This window comes from Bubalus kerabau, chromosome 17 (genome assembly GCF_029407905.1).
Source record: "Bubalus kerabau isolate K-KA32 ecotype Philippines breed swamp buffalo chromosome 17, PCC_UOA_SB_1v2, whole genome shotgun sequence".
Taxonomy (NCBI): domain Eukaryota; kingdom Metazoa; phylum Chordata; class Mammalia; order Artiodactyla; family Bovidae; genus Bubalus; species Bubalus kerabau.
This window is the reverse complement of record NC_073640.1, coordinates 66,107,842-66,126,580: the sequence shown is the minus strand read 5'-3', so window position 1 is coordinate 66,126,580 and position 18,739 is coordinate 66,107,842. Positions and strand designations below refer to the sequence as shown.

Here is an 18,739-nt window from a genome sequence, read left to right as displayed (position 1 = left end):
GCCTCTTTTCCAATCCCCTGGACTGTAGCCTGCCAGGCTCCTCTGTCCATGGGATTTTCTAGGCAAGAACACTGGAAACAGTTGCTATCTCCTCCTCCAGGGGATCTTCCCAATCAAGGGATTGAATGTGTCTCCTGCATTGGCAGGTGGATTCTTTACCATGGAGTCACCAGGAAAGACCAGTCATAGATTAGACATGGCCTTACAGTCTCATTTTCTGTTCCAAGTCATTTAACAAAATATCATTTTTCCCAAACAAATTCTGTGGTCTCCCTTTCATAACTACTGGTAAATAAAAAGTTCCCCATCTTGGGTTATGTAAAATATTACATGTACATATGATTCTTTCATTAAATATCTCATCAAATATAACTGAGCACTTATTGTATTTCAGACATTGTTTTAGCCACTGGGAAGCAAATGGTGGTCAAAAGTCTGAAGAGGCAAATGCATGTCCCTTCTTTCAAATCCATATGTTGATTTCCTGATCCCCAGGACTTCAGAATGTGACTGTATTTTGTTGGGGGGCCTTAAAGAGTTAATTAAGATTAAATGAGGTCATCAGGTTGGGCCCTAACGAAGTTTGACTAATCCCAAATGTCAAGAGGTTATTAGAATGTGGAGAGCATACAGAGATACCAAGAGGTGACAGATTTAGCAAATAGTATTACAGGACAGCTAGATACATTGATTTTAGATCAACAATGAACCTTGGCACCTATACTTTAATACATATATTACATATAAATTTTTGTGCTTATTAACTATACATCTTTTAATATATACATACACATGTACAAGCAGATATCATTTTATTGTGCTTTGCAGATGCTGCAGTTTTTGCAAAGTGAGGGTTTGTGGCAACTCTGGGTTGTCAGATGACAGCTAGCATTTTTCAGCAATAAAGTACTTTTAAGTTAAAGTATGTACATTTTTTAGATAGAATATATAGCACACTGAATAGACTACAGTGTAGTGTAAATATAAGTTTATATGCAGTCAGTTCAGTTCACTCACTCAGTTGTGTCCAACTCTTTGCCATCCCATGAACCGCAGCAAGCCAGGCCTCCTTGTCCATCACCAACTCCCGGAGTCCACCCAAACCAAAGTCTATTGAGTCGGTTAAAAAAAAAAAATTTGTGTGACTCTCTTTATTGCCAGTTTTCTTCACTATGGTAGTCTGGAATCAAACCAGGAATATCTCAGAGGCATGCCTGCAGGGTCATGTTGTGGTTGTTCAGTTGCTAAGTCATGTACAAGTCTTTGTGACCCCATGGAATGCAGCACACCAGGCTCCTCTATCCTCCACTATGTTATGGAGGTGTCCATTGAGTCAGTGATGCTATCTAAACATCTCATTGTCTGTTCCCTCTTCTCCTCCTGCCCTCAGTCTTTCCCAGAATCAGGGTCTTTTCCATTGAGTCAGCTCTGCACATCATGTGGCCAAAGTATTGGAGCTTCAACTTCAGCATCAATCCTTCCAATGAATATTCAGGGTTGATTTCCTTTAGAGTTTTCTGGTTTGATCTCCTTGCAGTACAAGGGACTCTCGAGAGTCTTCACCAGCACCACAGTTTTCAAAAGCATCAATTCTGCAGTGTTCAGCCTTCTTTATGGACAAACTCTCACATCCGTACATGACTACTGGAAAAACTACAGCTTTGACTAGACAAACCTTTGTCGACAAATAATCTCTCTGCTTTTTAATATGCTGTCTAGGTTTGTCATAAGTTTCTTTTCAAGGATCAAGTGTTTTTTAATTTCATGGCTACAGTCATCGTCTGCAGTGATTTTGGAGCCAAAGGAAAGAAAATCTGTCACTGCTTCCACTTTTTCCTCTTCTATTAGCCAGGAAGTAACAGGACCAGATGCTATGATCTTAGTATTTTTGAATACTAAGTGTTAAGCCAGGCTTTTTGCTCTCCTCTTTCACGTTAATCAAGAGGCTCTTTATTTCCTCTTCAATTTCTGTCATTAGAATGGTATCATCTGAGGTTGTTTATACTTCTCCTGGCAATCTTGATTCCAGCTTGTGATTCATCCAGCCCAGCATTTTGCATCATGTACTCTGCATATAATTTAAACAAGAGGGGAACAATATATAGCCTTATCATACTCCCTTGCCAGTTTTGAACCAGTCCACCGTTCCATGTCTGATTTTAACTGTTGCTTCTTGACCTGCATATAGGTTTCTCAGGAGACAGGTAAGATGGTCTGGTATTCCTATCTCTTTAAGGATATTCCACAGTTAGTTGTGGTCCGCACAGTCAAAGGTCTTGGCATAGTTAATGAAGCAGAAGTTGATGTTTTTCTGGAATTCCCTTGCTTTCTTTGTGATCCAACAATTGTAGGCAATTTGATCTCTAGTTCATCTACCTTTTCTAAACCTAGCTTGTATCTGGAAGTTGTCAGTTCATGTACTGCCGAAGTCTAGCTTAGGATTTTGAGCATTATCTTGCTAGGCTGTGAAATGAGCACAGTTGTTTGGTAGTTTGAACATTCTTTGGCATTACCTTTCTTGGGATTGGAATGAAAACTGACCTTATACTTCAAACTTATTGATGCTTGAATATTTAAAGTGTAAATCTTACACAATATATGATTACCTGTACTTCCTCCTCAAGTGGACATCTCTGTCCTCATGCTGGAGATGGGAACAAGGAATTGTTTCTCAGGTGCCAGGTTAACATTTTCTTTCTCCCGTTGTTATGTTGTGCACACTTAAGAAGCATGTGTTTTTCTGTATGTATGTCATGCTTTGAAAAGCTTACTTAAAAATTAGACAACATTAAAGTCACTTTGTCTACTGGCAATAAAGACAGGACTGTAGATGCATACACCTTCACACTCCATAGTGGCTGAAAGTGTTCATGTAGCAGAAGACACCTCCTATGTATATAGGGATTCTACACAGCATCTATGACTTGTGGTTAAGATGACTCAGGACTAGGGGTGTTTTTGTCAAGAGTCTGGGAGGTGGAAGCTGGTGGTTGTTGCTCATCGTTCTCCTCCAGGCTGTGTCGGATCCCGTATCCAAAGTATATGAGAAATCCTAGAAAGGAAATGAGAAAATGAGAAGGATAAGTAGGCACTCTTCCTGGTTACAAACATCCAATAGGCCTCCTATTATGGTGGCCAAGAAGTTTAGGGGAGCTCAGTTTGGGATCAGCCACTCAATAGGTCTGTTTATGCCAGAAAGCCACTTACCAATCACATTCCAAATGCCAAATATGGCCCAGGTCCCAGAAGTTATCTGCATCATCAAGTAAATGTTCACAAAGATGCTCACCAGTGGGAGGACAGGCAGAGCAGGGACCTGTGGGGCAGAGTCAGTTCATCCTTGAACACACCCCAGATGCCTGAATGAGAGTCTCTAGCCCAAGTGGGCAAGAAGACCAGCCTTCAGACTGTGTATTCAGTGCCTACTCAGACTGTGTATGTAAAGTACTGAGGGGGATCAGGGAAGAGTCTGTTGGTTTTAGCAGTTCCCCTCACTCCCTGGATGTTTAGACCATGAAGCATGTTCACTCCAGGTGGACAGTTCGGGCACATAAGGTCACTTACCTTAAAATAAAGAGGAATGGGGTTCTGGGGCTGCCTCCAGATGATGACTGTGACCCCAATGATGAGCAGCAGCAGCAGCACAGCCACTGGTGTGTACTCAGAGTCTCCAGAGAACCCCTGACTGGACCATTGGACCAGGATCAGGCTCAAGATTATCATCAGGAGAACTACAGGGTCGAGGTGGAGGAGAACAGGTTCACCTTCAGAAGCTGAAGATGTCAAGACCTTGGGCCACACCTCTCCCCAGGCTGCCCACCTCAGCAAGGGCCCTCATATCACCAAGACTCCTCAGTTGACAAAATACACACTCCAACACCATACTGTCAATTTCAGCAAATGACCAAAGAGAAATCCCACTGCTCACCGAGTAGTGAGGCACATCCGTAGACAATCTGGCCAGATTTCCTAGTGGGGATGGTGCTGATAGGAAACCACAGACTCTTTAAAATGTTTGAGTTTCTTGCTTCAGGTTCAGAGTCCAAAGGATGTTCATCAGGGTCAGGCATCTCAATTTCCTCCTCTATGTTCTCATTCTTGCTTAAATTCTGGCCTGGCTGGTACCTGAATTACAGGTTTTAAGGCAATATTAACAGCAGCCTCTACTCATCGAACATCACACAGCCTGTTTCACATGTGTCCTGTCTTAAGCAGAGCAGGATTTTAGAAGATAGCTGAAGGCAGAAGACGGTTATCTGCCAACTAATCTCCAAGACTCCCTACCAAGGGGTAGTGGGGTCTCACCTGAGGACAAGAACAGAAAATGCCACCAGGGAGTAAATGAGCAGTGTCCCGACTGACACAAGATCCAAAAGATCTGTGAACCTGAAGAGTAACGCCATGATCCCTAGAATGAGGGCACAAACAAGGTGGAGAAGGGAGTGAGAAACAGCTGGAAATATGTAAGTTAAGGCGTGGGTTTCTTTCTTTCTTTCTTTTTTTAACCTGTAAGATTTCCAGCAGACATGATGGCCACGACACGGGTGCCTGTGCGGACATGGATCCGGGTAAGTACACGGAAAAGGAGCCCATCCTCTGCCATCGTGTAGATCAAAGAAGGCATTCTGAACATGGCACTATGGATTCTGGAAGAGAAGATGGAAACATGTAAGGTCATGGAGAAGCAGGACAGCCTGGAGTTTAGCTCCCTTGTCGACTTGGGATAAGGTGTCTCCCTGTCTTCTCTATCAATCCTAACGGTTTGGAGATCTGAGCATCTGACAGTAGACAGGGAGAAAACCATGACACTGACCTGGATATATAATTACAGAGGGTCCCAATAGTCACGAAGTATCTGACGGGGAGCCACCAACTCTGGAGAACAATTTGTGGCAAAGGGTCGTGAGGCTGAATCTGGTGGTAGGGCACAACAAGGGTGAATGCCGCTGAGACACCAGAATATGCCAAAAAGCAGATGAAGATCGTGATCACAATGCTCCAGGGGATGGAACGATGAGGGTTTAGAGCTTCTACCCCTGCAGGAAGGGAAGAAGTGTTGGGTCAGGAAAACACACTGGAGTGAAATCACAAAATCCCCTTCTTTTTTACACTCCACAAGCAGACTTCCCCTAAGCCAGGGGCAGCCAGTCTGATCCCAAACCCTGGATGGGACATTCAGTGACCATGTTACCTTTAGTGGCAATTCCATCAACACCAAAATAATAGTAGAAACATGTAGCTGCTCCCTGGAGAATCCCTTCAAAGCCAAAAGGTGCAAACCCTCCAGAACCCAGAAGGCCCAAGCTACAGTGAGAGAAGGAAAGAGAAAGAATGTGGGTGAGGTGAGTTCAGCCATCTCTACTGAGCTTCTCCCTTCATACCACATGTCCCGGGCTCCAGGAATAGCTTCATCTGGATCCATCAGCCCAGATATCTTTAGTCCACACCATACCAGCTCTGCATGCCCTTCACCCATATATTATGGCCAATATTACCCTCCTAAGCCATAGATGTCTCTGGATCCAGATGTGTTCAGTTTGTAGTCCTGTTCTGTGAGCTTCCAGTTATGCAGATCTCCCTTAACAAAGCCAGTGATGATAATGAAAATGAGAACCAAAATATTTATTCCAATGGATATTTTGGTAAGCAGGATTGACTCACGAGCTCCCAGAGCCACTATTCCTGTGGGAAAGATGTAATATGAAACACTCAAATTATTGATACATTTATAGATACAGAAAGCATGACACACTGGTCATAGAAACACCCTTTTTCAACCACACAAGAGACAACTCCTCACATGGACATCACCAGAAGGTCAATACTGAAATCAGATTGATTATATTCTTTGTAGCTGAAGATAGAGAAGCTCTATACAGTCAGCAAAAGCAAGATTTGGAGCTGACTGTGGCTTAGATCATCAGCTTCTTGTTGCAAAATTCAGGCTTAAATGGAAAAAAGTAGGGAAAACCACTAGGCCATTCAGTTACAACCTAAATAAAATCCATTCTGATTAAACAGTAGAGGGGACAAATATATTCAAGGGATTAGATCTGGTAGGCAGACTTCCTGAAGAACTATGGACAGAGGTTCCTAACATTGTACAGGAGGCAATGACCAAAACCATCCCCAAGAAAAAGAAATGCAAGAAGGCAGAAAGGTTGTCTGACATACAGATGGCTAACTAACACATGAAAGGATGCTCAACATCACTCATTATTAGAGAAATGCAAATCAAAACCACAATGAGGTACCATGTCACACCAGTTAGAATGGCTGCCATGAAAAAGTCTACAAACAATAAATACTGGAGAGGGTGTGGAGAAAGGGAACCCTCTTACACTGTTGGTGGGAATACAAACTAGTACAGCCACTAAGGAGAACAGTGTGGAGATTCCTTAAAAAACTGGAACTAGAACTGCCATATGACCAAGTAATCCCACTGCTGGGCATACACACCGAGGAAACCAGAATTGAAAGAGACACGTGTACCCCAATATTCATCGCAGCACTGTTCACAATAGCCAGGACATGGAAGCAACCTAGATGTCCATCAGCAGATGAATGGATAAGAAAATTGTGGTACATATACACAGTGGAGTATTACTCAGCTATTAAAAAGAATACATTTGAGTCAGTTCTAATGAGATATGAAAAGTGGAACCTATTATACAGAGTGAAGTAAGTCAGAAAGAAAAACATCAATACAGTATACTAATGCATATATACATGTAATTTTAAAAGATGGTAACAACAACCCTCTATGCAAGACAGCAAAAGAGACGCAGATGTAAAGAACAGACTTTTGGACTCTGTGGGAGAAGGCGAGGGTGGGATGATCTGAGAGGATAACATTGGAACATGTATGTTACCATATGTGAAATAGATGACCAGTGCAAGTTTGATGCCTGAAACAGGGCACTCAAAGTCGGTGCACTGGGACAGCCATGAGGGATGGGCTGGGGAGGGAGATGGGAGGGGGGTTCAGGATGGGAAGACACATGTACACATGTGGATGATTCATGTCAATGTATGGCAAAACCCACCTCAATATTGTAATTAACCTCCAATTAAAAAATAAATTAATTTTAAAAAATGATTGTCTGAGGAATCTTTACAAATAGCTGAGGGAAGATGAGAAGTGAAAGGCAAAGGAAAAAGGGAAAGATATACCCAACTGAATATAGAATTCCAGAGAATAGCAGGGAGAGACAATAAAGCCTTCTTAAGTGAACAATGCAAAGAAATAGAAGAAAACAATAGAGTGGGGGAAGACTAGAGATCTCTTCAAGAAAATTGGAGATATTAAGGGGACACATTCATGAAAGGATGGGCATGATAAAGGACAGAAATGGTAAGGACATAGTAGAAGCAGAAGAGATTAAGAAAAGGTGGCAAGAATACCCAGAACTATATGAAAAAGGTCATTAAGGCCCAGATAACCATGATGGTGTGATCATTCACCTAGAACCAGACCTCCTGGAGTATGAAGTCAAGTGGCCCTTAGGAAGAATTACTACAAACAAAGCTAGTGAAGGTGATGGAATTCCAGCTGAGCTATTTCAAATCCTAAAAGATGGTGCTGTGAAAGTGCTGAATTCAATATGTCAGCAAATTTGGGAAACTCGGCAGTGGCTACAGGACTAGAAAAGACCAGTTTTTCATTCCAATCCCAAAGAAGAGCAATACCAAAGAATGTTCAAACTACCATACAATTGCACTCATTTCAATGCTAACAATATTATGCTCAAAATCCTTCAAGTTAGGCTTCAGCAATATGTGAACCGAGAACTTTCAGATATACAGCTGAGTTAAGAAAATGCAAGTGAACCAGAGACCAAATTGCCAACATTCGTTGGATCATAGAGAAAGCAGGGGAATACCAGCAAATCATCTACTTCTGCTTTATTGATTATGCCAAAGCCTTTGAATGTGTGGATCACAACAAACTGTGGAAAATTCTTCAAGAGATGGGAATACCAGACCACTCTACCTGTATCCTGAGAAATCTGTATGCAGGTCAAGAAGCATCAGTTAGATCTGGACGTGAAACAATGGACTGGTTCCAAATTGGGAAAGGAGTATGTCAAGGCTGTATATTGCCACCCTGCTTATTTAACTTATATGCAGAGTACATCTTGTGAAATGCTGGGCTGGATGAAGCACAAGTTGGAATCAAGATTGCCAGAAGAAATATCAACATCTCAGATATGCAGATGATACCACCCTAAAGGCAGAAACTGAAGAACAACTAAAGAGCCTCTTGCTGAAAGTGAAAGAGGAGAGTGAAAAAGCTGGCTTAAACTCAACATGCAAAAAGCTAAGATCATAGCATCTAGTCCCATCACTTTCTGGTGAATAGAAGAGGAAAAAGTGGAAGTACTGACAGATTTTCTTTTCTTTGCTCCAAAATCACTGCAGACAGTGATTGCAGCCATGAAATTAAAAGACCCTTGTTCCTTGGAAGGAAAGCTATGACAAACCTAGATAGCATATGAAAAAGCAGAGACATCACTTTGCTGACAAAGGTCTGTGTACTCAAAGGTATAGTTTTTCCAATAGTCAGGTATGGATGTCAGAATTGGACCGTAAGGAAGGCCGAGTGCTGAAGAATAGATGCTTTTAGTTGTGCTGGAGATGACTCTTGAGATTCCATTGGGCAGAAAGGGGATCAAATCAGTCAATCCTAAAGGAAATCATCCCTGAATATTCATTGGAAGGACTGATGCTGAAGCTCCAACACTTTGGCCACCTGATGGGCAGAGCTGACTCATTGGAAAAGGTTCTGATGCTGGGTAAGATTGAAGGCAGGAGAAGAAGGTGACAGAGAATGATGTAGTTGGATAGTATCACTGACTCAATGGAAATAAATTTGAGCAAACTCTAGGAGATAGAGGAGGACAGAGGGGCCTGGCATGCTGTAATCCATGGGGTTGCAAAGAGTTGGCTATGACTTAGTGACTGAACAACAACAGGAAGCAGAGAAATAGTTGCCCAGGGCTGGCAGTTGGTGGTGGTGGACAAACAGACAGTGCTCAGTGGGAACAGGGTTTCCTTTTGAGGTGAGGAACATGTTTGGAACTAGATGGAAGTGATGATCGCCTAGTATTACAGATGTACTAAATGATTGTACTCCTTGAGATAGTTAATTATTGTGGCAATCTTCTCAGAATACAAGTCTAACAAAGCAAGATTTGTACATCTTAATCTTATACAATGTTGTTTGTCAATTATACCTCACTGAAGCTGGGAAAAATAATAAAGTGGTGAATTTTATGCTACGTGAAAAAAAAGTGAATGTGAACTTCCTCTTAATTAAAAAAAAACCTTTAGCCTCAGTACATAGGAAGATTTGTTGGTCTAAGTAAATGATTCTCAGCTGGGGGGTAATTTTGTTCCCCAAGAGACAAAATTCCCCAATGCCCAAGGGATTGGCACTATCTGGAGATGCCCTGATTGACACAGTTTGGGGCGGTGGATGTCACTGGTATGTGTGAGCAAAGGTCAAAGATGATACTCAACACTTAATAATGATTAAAAAAAACCCCCTAAAATTCACAGACAGCCACTGCACACCAAGGAATGATAAGCCCAAATTGTCAATAATGCCAAGGGTGGAACACAATGGTTTGTCTTATCTTCTGTCTCTAAACCTTTCTTTCTATTTCTAATCCCCCACCAGTCTGCCACGTCAAGCCTTTCCTATACCAGCTCCCACTTCACACCCTGCTCTTCCCATCCTGTTGTTGAGCCCTGTCTCACCTGTCATCAGCAGTACCAGGCCCAGGGCAAAAAAGTCTGCATATGTGGCCAGGGAGTAAGGCAGCTGCAGAGAGAAAGTTTCCTGTAATGCCTGAGAGATGTGATTCCCAATCAGGCTGTCAAAGATGTAACTTGATGCCCTGGCCAAGCCGGCAGTGCCTGCAGAGGCAGAAGAAGGAGCGTTCATTGACAAACAAAAATTGATGTGCCATAGGATCTAAAAACACAGATTAAATATCTGTATATACAAGAAGCCTATGTATACACAAATACCATATATATAAATACCTGCTACAAAATAGCAAAGATTTCATTTCATGGGTTGGGGAGAGTAGACCCAAATGATTCACCAAAATGTCAGGTGTTTTAACATGTTAGAAGCAGATCAATGTTATACAAGAAAAGAAAACACATAAGTGGGACTGGGAGGGCTGGGATAAGGCATGAAATTTGAAATTAAGTGGTAAAGGAAAATCCCAGGAAGGCAACAACTGAGCAAAGACTTCACTATGGTGAGGGGATGAGCCTGTGGGATACACCTCCCTCTCACCCACTCCCTACAGTTCCCTTTCCTTCTGGGTTCATGGTCCATCATTTAAGGACACAGGATAGAATCGAGTTGAATGCAGTTGTGGGGTCTTCCTGACACTATTATCAACCTCCCTGCACAAGGTCAAGAATAAAGTCTCATGAATGACTGAGAATCCAATCCTCCATCATGGTTTCCCAGTCTTAAGCCCCACACCATTTGCTGGCCCATTGTCTCACCCATGACTAATGGAAGTATTCCATTCCAGCCAATGACGAAGGCATAGAGTTGACCCATCGTGACATAGCTGTAGAGATACGCAGAACCAGAGCGTGGTACCCAGGCCCCAAATTCAGCATAGCAGAACCCAGATAACATAGAAAACAGGGCAGCCACCAAGAACGAGATGATGGTTGCTGGTCCAGCTATGTACTTGGCCACTGCACCAGCCAGAATGTACACGCCAGCTTTCAGCATCCTGCCCACACCCAGCATCACCAGGTTTAGGGTGTTCAGATGAGCCACAGGTCTCTCAGACTCATCTATGGGTTCCAGCAGCTGCTTGCGGATGAGCTTCTGACCAAACTGGCGAACGAATTGGCTCAACATCCTAGACATAGTTAAGGAGGCTACAGTCTGCTGAGGAAAGAAGACATAAAGCCGTTAAGAATGCCCATCCGCCCTTGGCACTGGGGTCCAGTTCTATGGAGTAAGGAAGTGATGAGGAGCAGGTGGTAAAGGACACACTGGGCAAGCTCTCCATCTCTGAGATTTGGTTTCTGCAATCATAGAGAAGACTTCTAATTTGTCTCAAATTTACTGGAAAGTTTGCTTGAGAAGTGAGACGGAGTGGATTATGTCTCCTCAAATGTGCCCCTTTGACCAGTAAATTGTTTTGAGCTAAAGTTAATTAAGACCCATTAGTTTCAGGAGAAGCTCTTTACCTCTCCCTTAACTGTTCAAAATAATGCAGATTCAGAGACCTATGCCAGGAAGAGAGCTATTACCACAGAGAACTTTTAATCTCAGAAAGACTTACCTGCTTGGAGTGGGCAAACATTTGTTCACCAGGCACTTGCTCTTCTCATCCTGCTGTGCATGGTCTTCCTCCCACTTGAAGGCCCAGATCCCCACCCCTTTCTCCTTAACTCAGGTGGTCATATAAGCCTCAACTGTCTGACAGTCTTTGAGCCTCAGAAATTTTTATGGGGCTCCTGTACATATTAAACTAACTGTGTTCATCTGTCTTATATCAACTGAACTGTTAGCCCAGCTGAAGAATCTAGAAAGCCAAGTCTTCTGCCCCTACAGAAGCAAAAGCTTCCAACACAGAGGCTGGCACACCATAGTTGCTTAATTGGTATAAGTTGGAATGCGAAATCGACCCCCTGCTTGTCTGATTTTGCTGAAACTACATTTCATCTTTGTTCTCCTTTCCCCTGCAAAACAGGGCAAATTAAAATCATTATTCCCTCCTCTTTTTGATACAGGTGAAGTGACTCTTTTAGGGGCTTGCTGAGAAGAGTGCTCAGACTCTGCACTTTTCTTCACCAAGGATCCTGAAACCTGGACACATTCTGTTTCATTGTTTGCAGAGTGGCATGGAATAGGAACTCTGTTCTGGGGAGGAGTGAGATGACATTTGAGGGGAGGCACAGACTCTAGCCCAGCTCAGTCAAAGCATCAAACTACAGTAGCCTCCCAACTGCCTGGAGGGAGGGGGGACTAACATTCATTCTGAATCAGAGATGACAGGACTGTGTTTCCTGTTGCTTTGGGGCATGAAATGTCTCCTCACTACACTGCTTTGCCATACTAGGCTGACCCAGCGACCACCAGTTATTGTGAGGGGGGCTTCCACCCCTGAGATTCCAAAGTCCAAGTTTAACATTTTTGATTAAGAGCAAGCATTCAAAGAGCCAGGAAACTATGGATAGAATCTTGGTTCTACAAACGCTGTGGCACTCTAGAGCAAGTCATATACTTCTCTGGACTGTTTTGTTCTTGCTCAAATGTTACTGCTGAACATTCTGCACTGTGAGTAGGAATGTAAAATGGGGCAGCAGCTATGGATGCAGTATGGTGCTTCCTCAAAAATGAAAAATACATTTTCCACATGATCCAGTCATGCCATGTTGGGTGTATATCCCAAATAATTGACAATAGGGTCCAAAGACATATTTGTACACCTGTGTTCCTTAGCAGCATTATTCACAATAGCTGAAAGTTGGGGCAACCCAGATGTCCATCCATGAAGGAATGGATTAACACAATGTGGCTGTACATACAGTGGAATATTATTCAGCCTTAAACAGATAGGAAATTCTTTTTTGCAAATATAATTTTTAAAATTTATTTTTAATTGGAGGGTGATTGCTTTGTACTGTTGTATTGCTTTCTGCCATACACCAACATGAATCAGCCATAGGTATACATATGTCCCCTCCCTCTTGACCTTCCCTCCCATCCCGCTACTCCATCCCACCCTTCTAGGTTGTCACAGAGCACCGGGTTGAGCTCCCTGCATCACACAGCAAATTCCTACTGGTGATCTCTTTTACATATGGTAGCATATATGTTTCAATGCTACTCTCTCAATTCATCCCACCTTCTCCCTTCCCCTCTGTGTCCACAAGTCTCTTCTCTAAAAGAGACAGGAAATTCTGATTCATGCTATAGTGTGGAAGAACACTGAGGACATTATGGTCAGTGACATAATCCAGTCACAAAAAAACATGCTATGATTCCATGTCTATGAGGAACTGAGAGGAGTCAACTTCTAAGAAACAAAGTAGAATGGTGGTTTGCCAGGGGCTCGAATGAAGGGTGAAACTGTTTATTGTTAATAGAGATAAAGCTTTAGTTTTCTTCTTAGAAAAGAGGAGAAAAAAGATGTGAAAAGAGTTATTGAGATTGGTTGCACGACAATATAAATATACCTAACATCACTGAACTGTATAGTTAAAAATAGTTAAGATGGCAAATTTTAAGCTATATGTAATTTACCACCATATTTTAAAATTACTGCCAATGAGAAGAAATAGAGCCAACTTCACAGAGTTGCTGGGTTAGCAAACCAATGGTGACTCAATGTAAATCACCAGACAGCCCTCCTCTGAGGACACCAAAATCCATGGATGCTCATGATCCTTACAGTCACTGGAGCATCCACAGAGGAGGAACCTGCAGAGTCAGAGGGTCAACACGACACAGGAGACTGACATCAGTGGTCCTCACAGCATAAACCCTGATCCAGGGGGAACTTTGACACTGTTTGAGCTCCAGTCAAGAAAAATGAGTCAGAATCTCCATGGTCTGATCCAGCCCCCTGCATTATCAATTCCCACATAAACCTGACAACTCCCAGCTGCTGTTTTCCTCTGGAAAATGGGTCTCTCCACCCTCAGTCAGGAGCCGGGCTGAGCCCCTCCACTCTGGGATTTAGAGGTCTCTTTGGGAGGATGTGAACTCAGCACCCAGTCTCCTACACAAGAGGGTGACCCGAGACTTACTGGATCCTTGGAGCAGAGCCTGGAGCACTGGATCAGTCAGGGAGGCTGAGGTTCATTCATGCAGGACTGGAGTTGAGACATCTCTAATTACTAAAGAGGGGAGTCCTGAGCACAGAAGATGTCGGTTACCCTCTGCGTTGTTAGGGTGGAGATGAGGCTGGGTGGGCGGGAAGCATCTGCCATGTAGCTATCAGTCTTGACCCTTCTGTGGTTACTCTCAGGGAGTGGTTCTGAGAGGATTTTTTTAAATTTCATATTATTATTCATAACATAAAATTGACCATTTTAACCATCTTTAAGACTTCCCTGGCGGCTTAGACGGTGAAATGTCTGCCTACAATGCAAGAGACCCAGGTTCAATATCTGGGTCAGGAAAATCCCCTGGAGAAGAAAATGGCAACCCACTCCAGTACTCTTGCCTGGACAGAGGAGCCTGGTAGGTGAAAGTCCATGAGGTCGCAAAGAGTTGGACTTGACTAAGCGACTTCACTTTCACTTTCAAGTGTCCATTTCAGTAGAATTAAATACGTTTGCATTTTTTGCAACCAAACTCCAGAACTTTTTTCACCTTGCAACATATCAACTCTGTACCCATTCAACAACAATCCTGCCTTTCTCCTTTCATTGTTCTATTTTCTCTAAATCTGAGCACTCCAGGTGCCTCATTTCAGTGGAATCAAACTTTATTTATCCCTTCCTGTCAGGATTATTTTGCTTAGTAGAATGTGTACTAGATTCCTCTATGTTGTAGCATGGGTCATATTCTTCTCCTTTTTAATGCTGAATAATACTCTAGTATATGCACATACCACAGGGACTTAGCGATTCTTTGATCAGTGGGTACTTGGGTTGCTTTCATGTTTTAGTTATTGTGAATAATGCTGCTGTGAACAAGGATGTAGAAATATCTCTTCCAGAGTGTGCTTTCAATTCTCTGGGTACAGCCTCAAAGGTAGAATTGCTGGATCATAAGGTTCTAACATTTTTATATCCTGTGATGGAGAAGATGTTCACATATTGAACAATGAGGAAGTCATTTTGGCTTATCCATTGGTCAGGCTGCACTGTGTGTGAACTAAGACAGTCTGTCCAACTTTCACAGCACATCTTTAACCCTGAGGTAAAGAACATCTGTTTTGAAGATAAGAACGAAGAACTCCCTTCTCATGGCATCCATGTTAACACTCCCTGGAAGATAATGTTCCCTTCCCAGACACCAGGGTCCTGCTGTCTCACTGTCTATGTACTAAGTCTGTTCCTTTTGAAACTTTAAGGAATACACCCTGTCATGTTGATGTATGTGCTTCGTTTGGTTGAGGTATAAGATTGTGGTTCAATGAAGCAGTTCCTCAGAGCTATCTGAGAGGGTGGCCCCAAGCTATAGCCCTCCGTTTGGGTCAAATAAAACTTTCCCATTTCTCTTGTGTTTCTTGATTGTTTTCCTGGACAATGGAATTCATTGATCAGCAAGAACACTGAAGTAGAAAGAGTGTAAAAGCAGGGGACGCAGCTCACAACCCTCCTCCTTCCCAGTAATTAACTGATTTGTTTTCGGTTGCACTAGGACTTTGTTGCTGTGCACTGTCTTTCTCCAGCTGCAGTGAGTGGGGCTGCTCTCTAGCTGTCGTGCACTCTGTAGCTGCATTGTATGGGCTTATCACTGCAGGTGCTTCAGTCATAGACTGCCTTTACTTAGTGGCCAAGTCTGATTCTTTCATGACCCCATGGACTGTAGCCCATCAGGCTCCAATGTCCATGGGATTCTCCAAACAGTAATATTGGAGTGGGTTGCCATTTTCCCCTCCAGGAGATCTTCCCAACCCAGGGGTCAAACCCACATTTCTTTCATTGACAGGCAAATTCTTTACTGTTGAGTCACTAGGGAAGCCCAGTTATAGACATGGCTTTAAAATCTAATTTTCCACTCCAAGTAGTTTAACAATATTATTTTTCCCAATCAAATACTGTTGTCTCTCTTTAATAATTTTTGGTAAAGAAAAAGTTCCCCATCTTGGGTCATGTAAATTATTACATGTATGTGTGATTCTTTTGTTATGCAGCTCATGAAATATAGCTGAGCACTTATTGTATTCCAGACACTGTTTTAGGTGCTACAAAGCAAATGGTAGTCAGAAGTGTGATGGGAGTGAATGTATCTCCCCACTTTCAAATTCATATATTGATGTACTAAACCCTAGGACCTTGGAATATGATTCTATTTGGTGATGAGAGGGTAACAGGCAGAAAGGTCAGGGCTCTCCAAATGGAAGAAATAGGCTGAAAGTGTCAGACATTTTTTTAATGTCCCTTAAGTGGCAGGAGGAAACAAACTACAAGTGTCAGATTTTTCCCCTTCTCTATATTAATTTAAAAGGAGGTTTCTTTTAAAATTCTGTATTGCCATGACAATACCTGGTTCCACCTGAACTTATCTTTTCTCAAACCTTGAGCTAAAAATGCGTTTTTCTTATGGAAATGTTTTTCTTACGTATGTTAATGAACTATGTATTTACCTTCAGTCTGTCTGTCTTCAAGTCATTTCTAGTTAAGACTCAGAACCGATAAATGGCTCAGCAAACCAGTATGTTTTACTCATACAATTATTCTCCTATGTTAAGGAAAGTATACATTTGATTGGAAACCTTCCCTCTTCAAGATTCATGTCAATCATTTTATGGCCCAGGATGACTCACGTTGTGTCAATGTTATCGCAACATGCATTTTGTGGATGAGGGGCCTGGAACCACTGTCTGAGTTTTGAGACATTTCCTTTCTCTAATTAGCAACCTGCTAGTAGCTATATGGCAACCCATTCCAGTGTTCTTGCCTGGAGAATCCCAGGGACTACGGATCCTGGTGGGCTGCCGTCTATGGGGTCGCACAGAGTCGGACACGACTGAAATGACTTAACAGCAGCAGTAGCAGTAGCTATAAAACTTCCTGCTAAAGACCAGCAGGGGGGCACTCTTTCTGCTCCCTTCTGATGTCTATGTCAGAAGCTCTGTCTATTTCTTTTATACTTTAATAAATTTTTATCACACAAAAGCTCTGAGCAATCAAGCCTTGTCACTGGCCTGGGATGGAATTCCACTCCTCCATAGAACAAGAATCCAAGCATCTTTCATGGTTCAGCAACAACCTTTCAGTATAGTGCTGTAGGCAGGGGGACTCCTTCCAGGGCCTGAAACTGGGCTCTTGTCTAACATTCGGAAAAGAATTGTCAAAGGAGACACATGCTGACTAAGCAAGAGATTTTATTGGGAAGGGCACCCGGGTGGAGAGCAGTAGGGTAAGGGAACCCAGGAGAACTGCTCTGCCACGTGGCTTGCAGTCTCAGGTTTTAGGGTGATGGGATTAGTTTCCAGGTGGTCTTTGGCCAATCATCCTAATTCAGAGTCTTTCCTGGTGGCACACGCATTACTCAGCCAAGATGGATGGTAGCAAGAGGGATTCTGCAAAGTGGAGGGACACTCAGTGTCTCCTTTCAACCTTTCCCGAACTCTTCTGGTTGGTGGTGGCTTATTAGTTCCGTATTCCTTATCAGGATCTCCTGTCATAAAACAACGCGTGCAAATGGTTACTATGGTGTCTGGCAAAGGTGGGCGGTTTCAATCAGTGTGCTTCCCCTAACAGTAGGGTGTTAAAGAGATAATGAAGATTCTATGAGGTCATGAGGATGGGCCCTAAGTCATATAGAATATGATTATACTCCTTGTGTGTGTTAGTTGCTCAGTCATGTCTGACTCATTGCAAGCCTATGGACCGTAGCTCTTCAGGCTTCTCTCTCCATGGGATTCTCCTGGCAAGAATACTGGAGTGGGTTTCCAATTCTTTCTCCAGGGTATCTTTCCAACGCAGGGATCCAATGAGGTCTCTTGCATTGTTGGCAGATTCTTTACTGTTAGATAGTTAGAATAAGAAAAAGGAGTCCAGAATGGCGCTGGCTAAAAGACAAAGGAGGGAAAATCTGGCAAAAAAAGAACAAAGGAAGGTCTGAGGTCTGGAGTGAGAACCTCAGGTAAAACAAACAGCCCTCCTGGCTAGACCAATTTACAAAGGGCAGGCTCAGGGGGGAGGAGACAAATATACAAAAAGAGGAGCCAAAATTGAGCCAGGGGCTTCCTTCTCTTCATGTCTTTTGGGTCGGTCTGCCCTCATGCCTCGAGGATGTATTTTCCTTTGCTTTCTAAATAAAACTGAGCTGTAACACAGAGCTATAACACTGTTCAGCCCAAAGAAATTACGTGGTGCTGTAACACTGGTCTGTCCGAGGAAATTTACACAGGGCTGTACCATTGGTCCATCCGTTGCTTCAAATTTTGTCACAAGGAGTCAGAACCCAGGAAATTACAAACTCCCCCAAGATATATGGTACCATGACTCAGGTTTAAGCTGACTGAAACAACCTCGGCTCAGCCTCTGTGGAGCGGAGGCCAACCACAGGAGAAGCCCAACTTGGCGAACGCTCCTGCAGTGAAAGCTGAACGGAAAGAAAATCCAGCACAGGGGAAGTACCAAGAAGCCAAGCATGCTGGAAACCAGGACTGCTAAAAGAAACTCGGCAGAAAGCTCACGTGGCTCAGTCTCAGATTCCAGAAGACCTCCGGTTAAGTTAATAGGTCCTCGCTCCTATGGCTGGTAGGACATATGGCTAACAAAATCTTAATTACTTTACATTTTCTTGTTTCTTGTTTCCTCAAAGCCCTGATGAACAGGCAAGCGGCAGTGGGTGCAACTGAGGTACCCTGGCAGGGGCTACTCCTCAGTTCAGTTCAGTCGCTTAGTCGTGTCCGACTCTTTGCGACCCCATGAATTGCAGCACACCAGGCCTCCCTGTCCATCACCAGCTCCCGGAGATCACTCAGACTCATGTCCATCGAGTGAGTGATGCCATCCAGCCATCTCACCTCTGTCGTTCCCTTCTCCTCTTGCCCTC

General features: G+C 43.1%; 1 protein-coding gene across 1 annotated transcript; it reads right to left on the bottom strand.

Annotated features, from left to right (window-relative positions):
* Positions 1-2,946: 2,946 nt before the first annotated feature.
* LOC129631587 (cationic amino acid transporter 3-like) lies at positions 2,947-10,900 on the bottom strand. The gene is given in 12 exon segments (XM_055552706.1): positions 2,947-2,988; positions 2,991-3,052; positions 3,208-3,316; positions 3,565-3,731; positions 3,929-4,125; positions 4,306-4,408; positions 4,507-4,646; positions 4,814-5,036; positions 5,192-5,304; positions 5,496-5,682; positions 9,763-9,921; positions 10,531-10,900. Coding segments are annotated over 12 exon segments (1,872 nt in total).
* Between the last annotated feature and the right edge of the window lie 7,839 nt (positions 10,901-18,739).